This window comes from Lepidochelys kempii, chromosome 2 (assembly GCF_965140265.1).
Source record: "Lepidochelys kempii isolate rLepKem1 chromosome 2, rLepKem1.hap2, whole genome shotgun sequence".
NCBI classification, from domain to species: Eukaryota; Metazoa; Chordata; order Testudines; family Cheloniidae; genus Lepidochelys; species Lepidochelys kempii.
Genome location: NC_133257.1, coordinates 232,674,514 through 232,691,208, shown reverse-complemented (window position 1 = coordinate 232,691,208; position 16,695 = coordinate 232,674,514). Strand labels below are relative to the sequence as shown.

At 38.4% G+C, this 16,695-nt stretch overlaps 1 protein-coding gene across 14 annotated transcripts in view; it reads left to right on the top strand.

Moving 5' to 3' along the window:
• The window catches only part of NEBL (nebulette), a 427,388-nt gene that overhangs the window by 276,409 nt on the left and 134,284 nt on the right, over positions 1–16,695 (top strand). For 8 of the 14 annotated variants that reach the window (XM_073334197.1, XM_073334194.1, XM_073334192.1 and 5 more), the window contains 2 exons: positions 3,619–3,690; positions 13,870–13,974. The exons of 2 other annotated variants lie outside the window; for them this stretch is intronic. In XM_073334197.1, coding sequence (XP_073190298.1) covers positions 3,619–3,690; positions 13,870–13,974 — 177 coding nt within the window. Of the gene's footprint in view, positions 1–3,454; positions 3,527–3,618; positions 3,691–13,869; positions 13,975–16,695 lie in introns of those variants that run through there. 4 more of the 14 variants (XM_073334199.1, XM_073334187.1, XM_073334188.1 and 1 more) reach the window with 1 other exon arrangement.

Below are 16,695 nucleotides of genomic sequence, written 5' to 3'. Positions count from 1 at the left end.
TTAAAAAAAACCCAAACAACCTTAATGAATACTTTTTATTCAATCACAAATGTTCTGTCTGTTTTCATATCTTTTTCTAATTAAGTGCTTCTCTTCCAGACAGCAAATGGGAGGCATATGTTAGTCACAACTATTTTTTGGTATTTTGGGAATTTTACATTAAAAATTACACATTCCCTATGTTTTCTGTGTAGATACAGGCTCCAATAACACATGAGAATCTACTAACATGGACCCCTGCAATTTTGCCTGGGTGCAGGTTCCACAGCAGTGGATCACTTTTTGGGATGCAGTACAAAGTTGTGATGTGATGTGCTAGAATTAGGAAAAGAATGTCATGTTTAGAATGATTGTCAATCCAGTTAGCTTTCTTACTTTAAATAAGAACCTTACAATTAGGGTTGTCAAGTGATTAAAAAAAATTAATCACGATTAATCACACTGTTAATAATAGAATACCATTTAAATATTTTTGGATGTTTTCTACATTTTCAAATATATTGATTTCAGTTAACACAGAATACAAAGTGTACAGTGCTCACTTTGTATTTATTTTTGATTACAAGTATTTGCACAGTAAAAAAACCAAAAGAAATAGTATTTTTCAGTTCACCTAATACAAGTACTGTAGTGCAATCTCTTTATCGTGAAAGTTGAACTTACAAATGTAGAGTTATGTAAAAAAAACTGCATTCAAAAATAAAACAATGTAAAATTTTAGAGTCTACAAGTCCACTCAGTTCTACTTCTTGTTCAGCCAATCGCTCAGACAAACAAGTTTGTTTACATTTGCAGGAGATAATGCTGCCTGCTTCTTGTTTACAATGTCACCTGAAAGTGAGAACAGGTGTTCTCATGGCACTGTTGTGGCTGGTATCACACGATATTTACAGGCCTGAAGCACTAAAGATTCATATGTCCCTTCTTGCTTCTGCTCAATAACAATCCAAAGCAGTGCGGGCCGACGTATGTTCATTTTCATTATCCAAGTCAGATGCCACCAGCAGAAGGTTGATTTTCTTTTTTGGTGGTTCGGGTTCTGTAGATTCTGCATTGGAGTGTTGCTCTTTTAAGATTTCTGAGAGCATGCTCCAGACCGTGTCCCTCTCAGATTTTGGAAGGCACTTCAGATTCTTAAATCTTGGGTTGAGTGTTGTAGCTATCTTTAGAAATCTCACATCGTACCTTCTTTGTGTTTTGTCAAATCTGCAGTGAAAGCATTCTTAAAATGAACAACATGTGTTGGGTCATCGTGCAAGACTACTATAACATGAAATATATGGCAGAATGCGGGTAAAACAGAGCACGGGACATACAATTCTCCCCCAAGGAGTTCAGTCACAAATTGAGTAACGCATAATTTTTATAACGAGTGTCATCAGCATGGAAGCATGTCCTCTGGAATGGTGGCCGAAGCATGAAGGGACATACAAATGTTTAGCATATCTGGCACATGAATACCTTGCAACGCCGGCTACAAAAATGCCATGCGAATGCCTGTTCTCACTTTCAGGTGACATTATAAATAAGAAGAGGGCAGCAGCGTCTCCTGTAAATGTAAATAAACTTGTTTGGTTTAGTAATTGGCTGAACAAGAAGTAGGACTGAGTGGACTTGTAGGCTCTGGAGTTTTACATTGTTTTGTTTTTAGAGTGCAGTTATGTAAAAAAAAATCTACATTTGTAAGTTGCACGTTCACAACAAAGAGATTGCACTACAGTATTTGTATGAGGTGAATTGAAAAATACTATTTCTTTTGTTTATTGGTTTTACAGTGCAAAAATTTGTAATAAAAATAATATACACTTTGATTTCAATTACAACACAGAATACAATGTATAGAAAAATGTAGAAAAACACCCAACATATTTAATACATTTCAGTTGGTATTCTATTGTTTAGCAGTGTGATTAAAACTGTGATAAATTGCGATTAATTTGTTAATCGTAATTCATTTTTTTGAGTTTATCCCATGAGATAACTGCAATTAATCAACAGCCCTACATTCAATACATTCTCACAGAACAACAAGTGAACTGATTTCCACAAGCAATAAGGCAGCTTCCATTCCAACAGAGCTGAGCTCATGAATTTATACAGCAAAGGTTGGTTCTGAGACTACAAATCTTGACAGACTTTAAGTGTGAATAGTTACACAGGCTTTTAAGGAACTTGTATTATCTGTATGATCATGGTATGTTATCTTCTGTAGAGTGTTGGTATGTGTGTGTATGTATGCATGTATATTACTTTAGCTGACATAATGCATGAAGCATTTTAAGAATGTATAAAGTTTAATATAAAAACATTTTCAGGAAAAAGAACGAGGAGTACTTGTGGCACCGTAGAGACTAACAAATTTATTTGAGCATAAGCTTTCATGGGCTAAAGCCCACTTCATCAGATGCATACAGTGGAAAATACAGTAGGAAGATATATATATACACACACACACAGAACATGAAAAAATGGGGGTTGCGATACCAACTCTAATGAGAGTAATTGAGTAAGGTGGGCTATTATCAGCAGGAGAAAAAAAAAGTTTGTAGTGATAATCAGGATGGCCCATTTCAAACAGTTGACAAGAAGGTGTGAGTAACAGTAGGGGGAAAATTATCATGGGGAAATAGTTTTTAGTTTGTGTAATGACTCATCCACTCCAAGTCTTTATTCAAGCCTGATTTAATGGTGTCCAGTTTACAAATTAATTCCAGTTCTGCAATTTCTCATTGGAGTCTGTTTTTGAAGGTTTTTTTGTTGAATAATTGCGACTTTTAAGTCTGTAATTGAGTGTCCAGGGAGGTTGAAGTTCTCCAACTGGTTTTTGAATGTTATAATTCTTGATGTCTGATTTGTGTCCATTTATTAAGTGCACCAAAAGTAACATGTATTACATTCTGAAATTACATTTCATAAAGCAAATGTGAATTGTCCAGACTCTCTCTAGTAGAAAACTAGAGGTGTGTGTGCTTTTTCTGTATGAACTTTATTTCGACTGAGTGAAAAAGATTTGTGACAGCTGGTTTGGAGTCTGTGATATCTTAAATGTTAGAACTAGATAGTTTCCCCATAATCTTAGGCTTCATGGCACCCGTTTTAGCCCGTTGATTTCATTAAATCATTTATCTTACATAGTTACTGAATTACAGTGCTTTAATTAAATGTGTCTTAGACATTTAGGAATAGTTTATTTGAATAGGTCATTTAATTATACTTTATCTGTAAGAAAGTATTAGCTGAGTTAGCAAGGCCATCTGTAATGCCTTTTAGTTCACTCACACCGAATTGTTCAGATAAAGACTTTCAAGTGCTGTCTAAATAAGGAAGAAGCCTTGGTAAGGTTAAGTTTAATGAAGGACACCAGAGAAGCATACACCCTCGACAAGTGGTAGAACATAAACCATTTGCTGCAGCAGTGGGCTTTTTCAATTTTTACCCCCTTGTTTTTCAAAAATATTAAAAAATAAGAATGCCTGTCCTTCAGGATTTCAGGGAAGATGAAAGCGAGGAGGAGGAAGAAGAAAGGGTGGGTGGCAGTGATAACTTTGAAAAGGTGCTCACTTCTTTTTTCACTGTTTTAGTTTACTGATATTGAAATGCTTTCCCTTTCCTTTATAGGTGTTCCTTAAGCCTGTTATTGAGGACAGAAACATGGAACTGGCCAGAAGATGCACTGAAAATATAAGTGATGTAAGTGACTGTAACCATTTGTGTCCTTCAATTATATTGCTTTCTTCTAAAGGTTTTATTTGTATTATTCTTATTTCTTCAGATTTATAAAATGTAGCTATAGGTGCCCATCCTAGGTTCTGGGTGCCTACTCAATAGATTAAAACATACAAAAGAATATAAATGGGCCCCAGGAATATGTGTATGAGGAAACTCCATTAAAATGTTACAGAATCTCATGAAGGCACTCAATTAACAAATTCCAAATGAGTTGTTTTAGAAATATAATGTATGTCTGCATTTGGCATGAACACCTTGGATCAGATCCGTAGTGGGCATAAATTGGAGTAGCTCTGTTGGCTTCACTGAAGTAATATCAGCTTTATGTCAGCTGAGGATCTGGCCCCCCTGAGTGAATTATGAAAGTGAAGCTTTGAGCTTGAGTTTGTATTTATTGCGGTGCCCCTCCTGGAAACTTGAATCCCAGGAGGAACTTTGCAACTGTGCACTAATTGGGGTTCTGTTTTTGATTAGACACAGAGTGACAGCTCTCCTTCATGGACTAAATATATATGGTGACTAACAGCAAAACAGCCCATTATATAGGAGATGGTGATTTGCCTCTAAAATAATCTTTCCAGCCAACTCTAGGCTGGGATGTTTTGGCAATTGATTGATTAGTAGGACTGCAAAGTGCGGGCTGGTTCATCTTGTATTGTAACATGGTGCATAAACTTATCGTAGCATTATTATCCAAGGTGAATAAGTATGTTGACCTTATGAGATTAATACATGCAGAAACTAGAGTATAGAGGATGCAGAAAATTCATTACTGGAGGACATTTATTAGGAAAGAATAGATGGCCGCTAGAAAAATGGTACATCTGGAATGTTTAGGAGCTGCTATGCTGGGAAGAGAATGCAGCTTGACAGGGTCAAATCTTCTCTTTTGCCCGAACACTGTGTGGGAATACTTAAATCTTGGTGTGGGCTGAATATTGGATATAGCCTTAAGAGAAGCCAGTAAGGTGATTACCCAGTAACATCAAATTATCTTAAGAGGTAGTACAGACTATTAATATTTTTATCAAAGGTACTGATGGTTACCCATGTGTTTTTGTTTGGAAATGTACTGTATATGACACAATACCTGTGAAGTCAGGTAAAAGCCAAAGTAAAAATGAAGCATTAGGCTGACCTGAAATCCATTTATTGTTTCCGTACTACTTATTTCTAGATATGATTGCTGTTATAAAGGCAAAAAAATACCCTGAACAGTGTTGATAAACTATTTGTTTTAATTAGAAAGGAATTACTATTGAAAAGTGTATCATTGGTGGTCATGGTGGCTGTTGCTGCTGTTAATCAGTTGATAAATATTGTGGAGATATCTTTCTTTGATTTTTCTGTGAAGGTTTAGGGGCTAAGATGAATAAATGAATTAAAATGAGGTTTCAGACCCTGTAATTGTTCAAAGATGTTGCTTTTGCTGAAAGACTGTGTTAGATTTTCACTGAGATATGTGAAGCTTTCAAAGGATAATGATTTCTGTATGATATTATTATAAGAAATGCAATGGTCCAGAACCAATATAATTTCAAAGGGAATTCTCCCTATTAATATACTAAAATGGAACCCGCATTTTGGGCCTGATCCAATGCTCACTGAAATCATTGGATGTGTTTTTATTGGCTTTTATGGGTATTGGATCAGGTTCAAAGTGAATTTTTTTAATCCCCCCAAACCTTCACCATAATTGAATTTTCACTATTACTAGAAAAGTTCTACAGTACTCAGGGAGAAAATTTCCCCTATCACTATACATCTTCATTCTAGGAATCGTGCCAGAACCTCTTGACCCTTTTTGGTTACAGGGGAGACACACAGCTGTGAAGGGTTTCTCGGGGGATTGTCTTCATTCACTTCTGGCAGCACCTGCTCAAAGTTTGGGAACAGAGCTCAGTGAATATTCCAGTTTGCTTTTGGATCCAACCATATTCATAGTTCTTTACATTTGCTTTTTTTTTAAACGTTTGTGCAAAGTACTTTTTGTTTGCATGACTGTTTAGGGAGGAGCTATTATTCATGCAAATATGGAAATAGATTAGTGTATTCACTTGGTAATGAACAAAGTTGTACTTGAAAACCTGTGTGTGTGTGTATAAATGTAAATACATGCCCAAGTACATGCACTCAGAGGTTTCAGACCCAAATTTGCTCATTACCATGTAGAAAGGAAAGGGACTGGAAATGAAGGTAATATGTATAAGTCCAACATAAGTGGGTTTCAGTGACTTTGTGTGGCTTGCAGTTTTACCCTAAGGTGACCTTGTGACAGCAGCTCATGACCTTGTGACTACAAGGCTGGGTTATTCCCTTTCCTTCCTTGCAAGGCTGTCAACACAGATACTCTGTCAGAGTGCAATGGCATGATTGTTCATGGCTTGAGATACTGTGATCATATTATGTTCACCCTGAGTTCTTTATAATCTGACTTTAAATTGGCACTGTTATTTTTAAAGCCCTTTACGGCATGCAAGCCTTGGGTCTTGTATGAGAGGATATCCGTTCTCATGTTCCACTGTTTAACAGAGTTCAAGATGCCTTTAATTCTCACTTACGTTGGACTTATGTGTGTTACCTTCCTTTCTAGCCCCTTTCTTTTCCACATTTAAATTGGACCCCTTAATTTGTTGTTATTGTTTGTATTTTAAAAGGGGACACAGGGTGGTGTTATGGGGAAAGTAGGAAGCTGAATAAAGTTATTAAGCAAATTATCATAGTCCTTTCTGTAAAAGGGAAATAGCTTGCCTCTTGAATCATCATACTGCATTTCATATGTGCATGTTACTAATGTTTCTTTATCACCTGCAGCAAATTCCCTTTAAACATAATGCTACTTACCATCTAATTTGCCACATACTGTAGTCCAAATTGTAGTTCTTCTAATTCAGCATCTCCTTGCCATCGGCTGGACATGGTGAAGATTAGATCCTGCCAGGACTTTAATTACTGTTTTTCTCAATTAATAGTGTTTAATGATGGTTAATAAAAATTAATAGAAAATGCATTTGTTGCAGTTCAGGTTTCTTTTCTTTTCTTTTAACTACAAAAGAATTTGAAGTACTACACTATGGTTCTGAGAATTGTCAGTAGACTGGAGACAAAAAATTATTTATTGTTGGTTAAAATGAGAAAAGTAATTACGACACAGTTAACTATTGTTTCAAGCTGCTTTTCTCAGTATTGGATAGAAAATGTGGATGCATGATAAACTGTGTCTTAATTAAATCCTCATTGAATATCTCTTTGGTCTAATGTTTCAGAGTTTGACTTTTCATCTTAAGATTTATATCCAGTTTGAAACAAATTGTTCAGGATATAATTTGTTGTTGTTAAAAGCTAATACTAACCAATCTACAGTATACCAGTGTTTCCAGAGCCAGATTCTGCCCTCAGTTACACATGTGCAACTCTACAGACCATATCCATATGACTTCAGTAGGGCTGCATTGGTATAACTGACTGAATTGGATCTGGCAGAATTTGGTCCGTTTGACTCTTCTTTTGCAATTGTAGCCCACAACTACTCAGTGTAGTAGTTGTGCAGAACTGTTGTGCCTAAATGTGAAAACTTGTCATTTAAACGTTATATTTTTAAAATGGAAGCAATTTGAAAAACAGTATGAAGTCATTAAGGGCCCAATCCAGCTCTCGTTGAAATCAATTTAAAGACTCACATTAACCCCAGTGGAAATTGGCTCAAGCCTTAAATTGTGATATATAAGGTCATGTTTTCCCATAAGAGGCCAATTTATCCAAAAAGGGGCCTTAAAAATCAGTATATCTTTGTCAACATCTGAATAAAAATAATTCACAGTGAATTTGAGGGAAAAATGTATACCTGTATATTTACCTAAGTGGCTGCATATGCAACTTAATCTTAAAAAGTTGTAAGTATATTTTTATCATATTTCAAACAAATTCACAGGAACAATAACTTTCACTTTATTGATGGATTAGAGCTGTAGTAGGATGGTTTCCTGTTCTGAACACAGTGTCACTGTTTTATTTTACACACTATATCATACATACATCCATAGCTTATACTAGTAGGCTGTTTAAGAGTCTTGAAGTGTGAAAGTTACATTTGTGTGTGTGTACACATATGTAGTGGAGATGCAAAACTGTTACTTTTGAATGTTTTCCTTCAGTATGGTACCTAGAGAAAAACTCAAATTCCACAGCAAGTCATAGATTTTCTGCTATTAACTTCAATAGCAATTGATATAAAGTAGCAGAATAGAAAACTATTGTGAATATTACTGTTGAAATCTTTGATTCCCATTTGTTGTAAAACAGAATTGTGGTGGTTTTAATATCCTGTGAAATAAGAGTCAAAGAGACACAAGGCCAAATGCAGAACTGGTGTAAAGAAAAGTATTTCCACAGAAGTTAGTTGAATTATGACCAATTATATCAAGGTCGGATTGTCCCAATGGGTTTATAATTATTAGTTAAAATTATACAAGTATAAAGGACACAAAAGGTATATATTTGGCCTGAGATTTTCAGAGGAGCCTAAAAAAGTTAGACATCCAACTACCATTGAAATTCAATGGGATTTGGGAGCCTAAGTCCCAAAGGAAGAATTTTTCATAATCATATCTTGTGAGGTCTAAGAGATCCAGTCATCCTTGCATAATACTTTGTAATGAATAGGAGGTCACTTGCAGGCAAAAATTCACACTTCGCCAAATTAATATTTTACTCATCCAAATTTTAAACCCCAAATTTGAATAAGAATATAAGCTTCTATGCTCATTTCTTCCAGTCATTGCTTGTATTCACCACATATCCCCACCATTTATGCTTCAGAAACTTCTTGCCTACTTCATACATATTTCAAGTGCAAAAATGTCACTACAGTATTCCGTATGTCCTTTTTCATCTTCCAATTGCTTGATGCCAATTGATGCAAAAATGTCTGTAGCAGAACAGAACATCTAGGATCAAAACCTAATGTGAAGATCCTGTCTTATGTCCTGTCATAATTACCCACTCAAATCTTGCGCTCACAACCAGCACATTCTGATTGGGGCTTCTAGGAGCTGCCAAAATAAAACTAGACAAATTTCCCGTATTTCAAGCAGGTGACCATGAATGATATCACTCTCCTGAGGCTAACACAGAGAGATAAATCATAGAATATAGAACATCAGGGTTGGAAGGGACCTCAGGAGGTCATCTAGTCCAACACCCTGCTCAAAGCAGGACCAAGTCCCCCAATTTTTGACCCAGATCCCTAAATGGCCCCCTAAAGTTTGAACTCACAACCCTCGGTTTAGCAGGCCAGTGCTCAAACCGCTGAGCTATCCCTCCCCCAAATGATGTTGCTTGAATGGCACCAAAGCCCGGGCCCATTCACTGCAATGCTTTGTTCTGCAATGATTCTAGACTACTTGCTACTGGCTTGGCGTGGTAAAGTGTCCTACCATGTAGTTCGGAATAAGGTGCCCTCCCCAGAAACCTTTTGCAAAGGCTTTTAGAGTACTCCAGGAGAGTTTCATGGAGATGTCCCTGGAGGATTTCTGCTCCATCCCCAGACACATACTTTTCCAGTAGCTATAGTGGCCGCGAATGCATCCCAAGTCTTCAGGGCAAATTAATCATTAAACACGCTTACTTTTAAACCTGAATTATATTGACAAAGGTACACTCACCAGAGGTGCCTTCTCTGGCTTCATGGTCTGGGACCCCGCCTTAGGAGGGTTGGGAGGATACTGGCTCCAGGGTGATGAACAGTTCCTGGCTGCCGGGGAGAAGGGATTCTCCGCTTGCCTGCTGTGTGCTATCTTCAACCTCCTCCTCCTCCTCATCCACAAAATCCTTATCCTTATTATGTGAGACTCCCCCCTTGCAGGTGTCCACGGACAGTGGTGGGGTAGTGGTTGGGCCCCCCCCCTAGAATTGCATGCAGCTCATCATAGAAGTGGCATGTATGGAGCTCTGACCCGGAGCGACGGTTTGCCTCCTTTGTTTTTTGATAGGCTTGGCTGAGCTCCTTAATTTTCATGTGCCACTGCTGTGTGTCCCTGTTGTAGCCTCTGTCCATCATGCCCTTGGAGATTTTGGCATATATATTGGCATTTCATCTTTTGGAATGGAGTTCTGCCTACACTGATTCTTCTCCCCTTACAGTGATCAGATCTAGTACCTCCCATTCGGTCCATGCTGTAGCTCTTTTGCGATTCTGGGACTGCATGGTCACCTGTGCTGATGAGTTCTGCATGGTCACCTGTGCTGATCAGCTCACCACGCTGGCAAAACAGGAATTGAAATTCAAAAGTTCCTGGGGCTTTTCCTGTCTACCTGGCCAGTGCATCTGAGTTGAGAGTACTGTCCAGAGCGGTCAGAATGGAGCACTCTGGGATAGCTTGTATGATTTAGTTGGGGATGGGATGATTTAGTTGGGGATTGGTCCTGCTTTGAGCAGGGGGTTGGACTAGATGACCTCCTGAGGTCCCTTCCAACCCTGATATTCAATGATTCTATGATAGCTCTCGGAGGCCAATACCGTCAAATTGTGTCCACACTACCCCAAATTTGACCCAGCGAGGTCAATTTTAGCACTAAACCCCTCGCCGGGGAGGAGTACAGAAATCGATTTTAAGAGCCCTTTAAGTCGACAAAACAGGCTTGGTCGTGTGGATGGGTGCAGGGTTAATTCGACCTAAATTCGTAGTGTAGACCAGGGCTTAGAGACTAACATTCTCTAAGGTGCCACAAGTACTCCTCATTCTTTTTGCTGATACAGACTAACACGGCTACCACTCTGAAACCAGTCTTACCATGGAGTTACAGACAGTCCCCTTAGACTCTCTAGTCTATCTTGCTACCCAGACAAACTGGATTTAGTAATAAATGGTCACTTGTCTTACACCAAAAATCACATCTCATTCAGGTTGCTTCTAGTTCCAAGAGACCAGTCATTTACCCCAAATCAGTTGGTACCCTAGCTCTTATACCAGAGACAGCGACTGTAGCCAATCCTGTAATAAACTATCTAAAATGTTATTAGGTAGGAAAAAAGAAATAAGAGAGTTGTTTATAGGTTAAAGCAAGCAAATGTATACACACATATGAGTTACCATCTAACTCCTAAGAGTGACAGAGTTGTAGTGATCTGTCAAGTCAAAGTGTCTGTCAGGGCAAACCCAGAAGGCAGTCCCTGGGGATTTCTGGCTTCAGTTTAGAGTCTCTGGCTCTGTCAGAGTTCAAACAGCCAAAAAGATTTCCTTCATTCGGCTTCCAAGTCCACAGGATGAGCTTCCTTGCACACAGCATATTCCGGGTGTGATAGGGCCATTAATCAATCCTTTGTACTGCAGTATTTCTTGATGGCCCATCTAACTTCGATAGTCCTTCTGGATGGGCATAGGATGATTCCCATGCATGGGTTCACAAGTTCAGAGCAAACCTTTTCAAAACTATAAAGCAAAACTTACATATTTTCTTAGCATGGAATACCGACATTACAAGTGAGATTAATGCGTAAAGCAATTTACAAAGATTTCATATAGTCTAAATACATTCTTAAAAGACTACTTATTTTGACTCAAATAGTCAAAAGACTACTTATTTTGAGCAAAACGAACACAGAAGTGAACTGGTCTGGTCTCCAGCTATGAGTTTGTTAGTTCTTAGCAAATGCCTGCAGTCTTGGCAAGAGCTGGCATCTGGCCTGACAGTGTCACAGGCTGCATCATGGAATATTTCTTACCTGAAAATTTCCTTTCTGTTAGCAACATCTCCCTCAGTTTTACCCTCCCTAATGGTTCATTAGCCAAGGGGTCAGCTTTTTAGTTGGACAATTACTGTGCAGACAGTTGCCTGCTGTACAGTTAATGAGTTAGCATTTGATGATGATGATAGTATCTGTACACAAGTTTTAGAATGACTCATCTGTGGCAAGCGGGAGAAGGAGGCATGGCCAGCACATGCTGTGCTGCAATTTTGAACTGCCTCTGGAAATTGCTGAGTGAAGGGGAGCAGGCATAACAGAATTGTGGGAGATGCTACTTACAGAAATTATGGGGTAAGAAAATTTTTATTTTCTATTGCTCAGGCTGTGTTGCTTCTGTCAGCAAGTCTTCAGTGTATAAATGCAAGGTGCTACAGTGCAGAGTGTGAAAATGAGGTTAGAGAGATGAGAACAGAAGAGCTTATGTCTAAATAATTCACTTTACATTGAACCATATTGATATCAATATTGAAAGAAACTTCAAGCAGTTAAGGTTGCTTAAGTGGAATACCTATCCACACACTTCCTTAAAAACAAGGAAAGTTCAGTTGAGCTATCCTTCTTTAAATGTATGTTAATCCTTTCACATTACATTCACCATCTTCACTAACTTATTCTGTCCCTCTATAAATAAGTCCCATTCACCTCCAGCATAGTCAGTAACACCATACGCATTCCTCGCAATCACACTGTAACACAAAACATTAACTCAGACCACAGCAACAATAACATAAATATTCGTTAGTTATCTGTATCTCGATAAAGCCTATGATGTGGTGGTTTCTCATGGGAAAGTATGAGTTGAGACTTTATTTTTGTTGGGTTTCTAAAATAACTATTTTAGGGAAAGAAGATCCATTGCTTTGTTTTGTCATCCTCCACCCCCACCTTGGTAGCAAAAATGATCTCCTGTGTGTGTGAAAAAGACTTTAGGAATGAGCTTATGACTTTTTTTTTCTGCCTTCAAGAAGAGTCTGACAACTGCACTACACAGCTATCTAGAAGACCTTGACTTCAAATGCTAGAGACTTTGGGGACAACATTTTGAAACCTGCCCCTCAGAATTTATTCATGGATCTTGGATACATAAAAACTGTAATTGCATGTTGTCAAGGTTCCTTCCCCACTCTGAACTCTAGGGTACAGATGTGGGGACCTGCATGCAAGACCCCCTAAGCTTATTCTTACCAGCTTAGGTTAAAACTTTCCCAAGGCATAAACTTTGCCTTGTCCTTGAACCGTATGCTGCCACCACCAAGCATTTTAAAGAACAGGGAAGAGTCCACTTGGAGACGTCTTCCCCCAAAATATCCCCCCAAGCCCTACACCCCCTTTTCTGGGGAAAGCTTGATAAGAATCCTCACCAATTTGTACAGGTGAACACAGACCCAAACCCTTGGATCTTAAGAACAATGAAAAATCAGTCAGGTTCTTAGAAGAATTTTAATTAAAGAAAAGGTAAAAGAATCACCTCTGTAATATCAGGATGGTAAATACCTTACAGGGAAATCAGATTCAAAACACAGAGAAACCCTCTAGGCAAAACCTTAAATTACAAAAAGACACAAAAGCAGGAATATACATTCCATTCAGCACAGCCTATTTTACCAGCCATTAAACAAAAGGAAATCTAATGCATTTCTAGCTAGATTACTTACTAACTAACAGGGATTGTGAGGCTGCATTCCTGATCTGTTCCCGGCAAAAGCATCACACAGACCGACAGACCCTTTGTTCCCCCCCCTCCAGATCTGAAAGTATCTTGTCCTCTTATTGGTCATTTTGGGTCAGATGCCAGCGAGGTTACCTTAGCTTCTTAACCCTTTACAGGTGAAAGGGTTTTGCCTCTGGCCAGGAGGGATTTTATAGCACTGTATACAGAAAGGTGGTTACCCTTCCCTTTATATTTATGACACATGTGTTGTGGGAAAATAAAGATTTTGTATTTGCAATGTTTGTGTATAGAAATTGAGAGGCTGTTTTTAGTACTTTTGACATGAAATCAGGTGGAGAAAACTCTCTTCAATACCCCCCTTTCTTTCAAGATACTACAGGAATTGCAAGTAGTGGGTGACAGTACACTGTAGGTATAACAAATAATCCTGTCTTTTTCATATGTCATATAAAAGATTTTGTGATTTTTTTTACATCATCTAGGTGCTCAGTGAACAAGTTTAAGTTTCTGTTATAACTTGATCTTCTTGCTGTTGTAGGTTTCTATTTGACGTTATCTGAGTGGTTTTTCTCTGTGGCTTACTTTGTTACATGATGTGGTGTTTACAAGCCACTTGGCACAGTATTTTAGTGTTCTGTCCAAATGAGTAGAATAAATCTAAAAAGGTAATTGTCTTTTTCTATTTTTAGGGTTAATTTAAATTCATTTTTTCTCTTTGTAGATCCACTATAAAGAAGAGTATGAAAAATCTAAAGGCAAGTTCACATTTGTATCTGACACCCCTCAGTTAAAACATGTGAAAAATATGAGTGCTTTTATTTCTGAGGTAAGATATAAAAGATTGCAGAATATTCTTCAGTACTTAGTTACCAGTAAAAAAGCCCACTAAGTTGAATATTGCGATTCTTGAGGGGGTGGATTGGGGAGTCTATTCATATCAAATAGCAAGAGAATCCAAAAGTTTTAGTGGGTTATAGGAGTGTCACTACTGTATACAGTTTAAGTGTATAAAGGTAATGTAGTATTGTATAGCACCTTTCTTCTAGGATCCCACATTGTTTGACAAACATTAAATGTAAATAGTTCTGTGAGAGTAGACCCCTTGTGAGCTAATGGACCCGCTCATTAGCCTGGGATAAACAATCAGCCATGCTTGGTTCTGTTTATGGTCTTTCCCCCAGGGCTCTGTTTATTCTCCAACTCAAAACAAAAAGAAATATAGAACAATTAGAAAAGCAATAGTCCTGGTCTTGACTGGAATTGTGGGATCCTCTGGCCTCCAGTAACTAAAGGGTCTGGACTTGCCCTCTTGAAGCCTTCTGCTGCAGCCACAGGAGACTGTGCGCTCAGCTGTCTCCTGGTCTCAGACTCCCTCATGGAGGTGGGCTCTTCATTGATATCCTCCGGTGGGAATCAGACCCAATCATTAGCTGCTGTCCTGCTAGGTCAGCTGATTCCCTGCACCTGCCTGCTGGGCTTCCCTCCAGAACAGTGCCAGTTGGTCCCTACTCCCCCCAGCCCCTGAAGTGGTAGACCGCCCTGTTACACTCCCTTTCACAGATGGATGGACCAAGAGAAATCATTATTATTTGTTGTTTGTATTACAGTAATGACTAGGGCTCCATTGTGCTAGGTGCTGTCCAGATACATAGAAATGGATAGTTCCTGCCTTGAGGAGCTTACAGTCTGAATAGCAAACAAAGAATAAGAGAAAGGGATAATAGGAAATATTATCTTACAAGTGGAGAACTGAGGCACGGATCAGGTAAGTGGCTTGCTCAAGGTCACCCAGGAAGTTTGTGCTGAGCTGGGAATTGAACCCAAATCCTAGTCCATTGCCTTAACCACAAGGCCATCTTTCCTTCCTAGTGGCTTTGCATAAGACCATACAGTGGCATACCTGGTATCAAATTCTAAGTATACTGACTCCAATTCCTACTTTCCATACTTACTAGACCAAATAAATGAACATCAACTCTTAACTGCACGCTATAACTATCATGGGCCACATTTTAACTCACAGTGGAAAAGTTTTCTCTCTCAACTCAAACTCCAGTAAAAATGTTTATAATTACATACTATACATATAGAACAAAATTTATTCGGAGTGTGGAGTACCTGTGCAAGGTCCCTCCATGCTACTTGGAGTGGGGAGAAGGACCAATGATGAAGCTGCCACGTAGTGCCCCCTTATATGCCATAGAAAGCTCCTCTTTTAATCTGCAGAGGGTAGCACAAAGTCCTTAGGCTGACATGAGAGAGTGGGAGCCTCTCACTGTTTCTGGGCTGGGGAGTTGATTTCACCCCTTCTGTACTCCCCACTTCTTAAATTTCCTTTCACCCTCCACCCCGTTGCTTTTTCCTCAATCTCTCTCCTCCTCGTCCCCACCCAACCAATTCTTTCAAAAAGAAACTCTTTCAACATACCACAGAACTTATTTTAAAGGGTTTATTCTTTCTGGAGTTCATCAGCTGAAGTAATGTCTTAATTCTGACAGTATCTATTGCTTTACATTTTGGGAAGAGCATATTACTTGTGTCAGGGGGTGGCATATTTTTCACTCTGGCAAGTAGGTTCAGTTCTTGGGCCAATGAGTGTTAGGTACATTTTTCGGTCTGGGTGAGTCTGTAAATGTATGCATGCATACACACATATATGCAAGGTGCTACTGAGCCAAAAATATAGATTTCAGAAACGATTAGACCACCTCTTATTGACAACCACTTATGTCCTGGCGCTAGGAAGAAATGTTCCTGAAGGCATGTTGTTGCATGAATGTATTTTTGTCTATTTTGGGGGTGGAGAGTGAAAACTGGGAAGGGAGCCTTAGCAAAAGGAGTCAGCATATTACTGAGAATCAAAAGATCTGGGTTCCATTTCTGGTTCTGCCACTCACTCTGTGAGAATTTACAGACTCACACAGACTGTGGCAAAGTCACTTAACCTCTGGGTGCCTCAGTTTCTCATGTTTTGTATATAATAAACTGTGTCCAGTTATTCATATCTGAACTGAGATTTTTATATAATTCACATGCATTCCATATATTTTCTCTGAAACTTCAGTGCTGATTAGTTGTAAGTCTAGATCAAACATAAAAGCATATGTTTGCTGCTTTACTGACATTTATCTTCATGTGTCAGGAATAGGTAGGATAACTCACAAGTGGAATAACCATAATGGAGTTATTCTGAATTTTCTCATTCAAACATAAATGATATAACTGAGATAAGACATCATATAGCCTATAGAAGCCAAATATATGTGAAGCTGTTGCTGTTTTGTGCTATGTTGTTTAGTATCAAACGGCTACAGCATGTGGTGTTGCTGATTGTTAATAAAAGAACACTTAAAGATTTAATATATAACAAAAGTAAAAAAAAATGCTTTTTGTTTCAAAAGTTTTTTAGAGTGCTGTTTAGGTAACATGTTTTGTCGCAGTGGTTGAATACGATAAAGTGTTAGCTGACTAAGATTGTAAATTGCTGACCTCTAGTGTTCCATAGCCTTTGTTGGAGAATGTAGGTATTTTTAATATTGTATTTAGG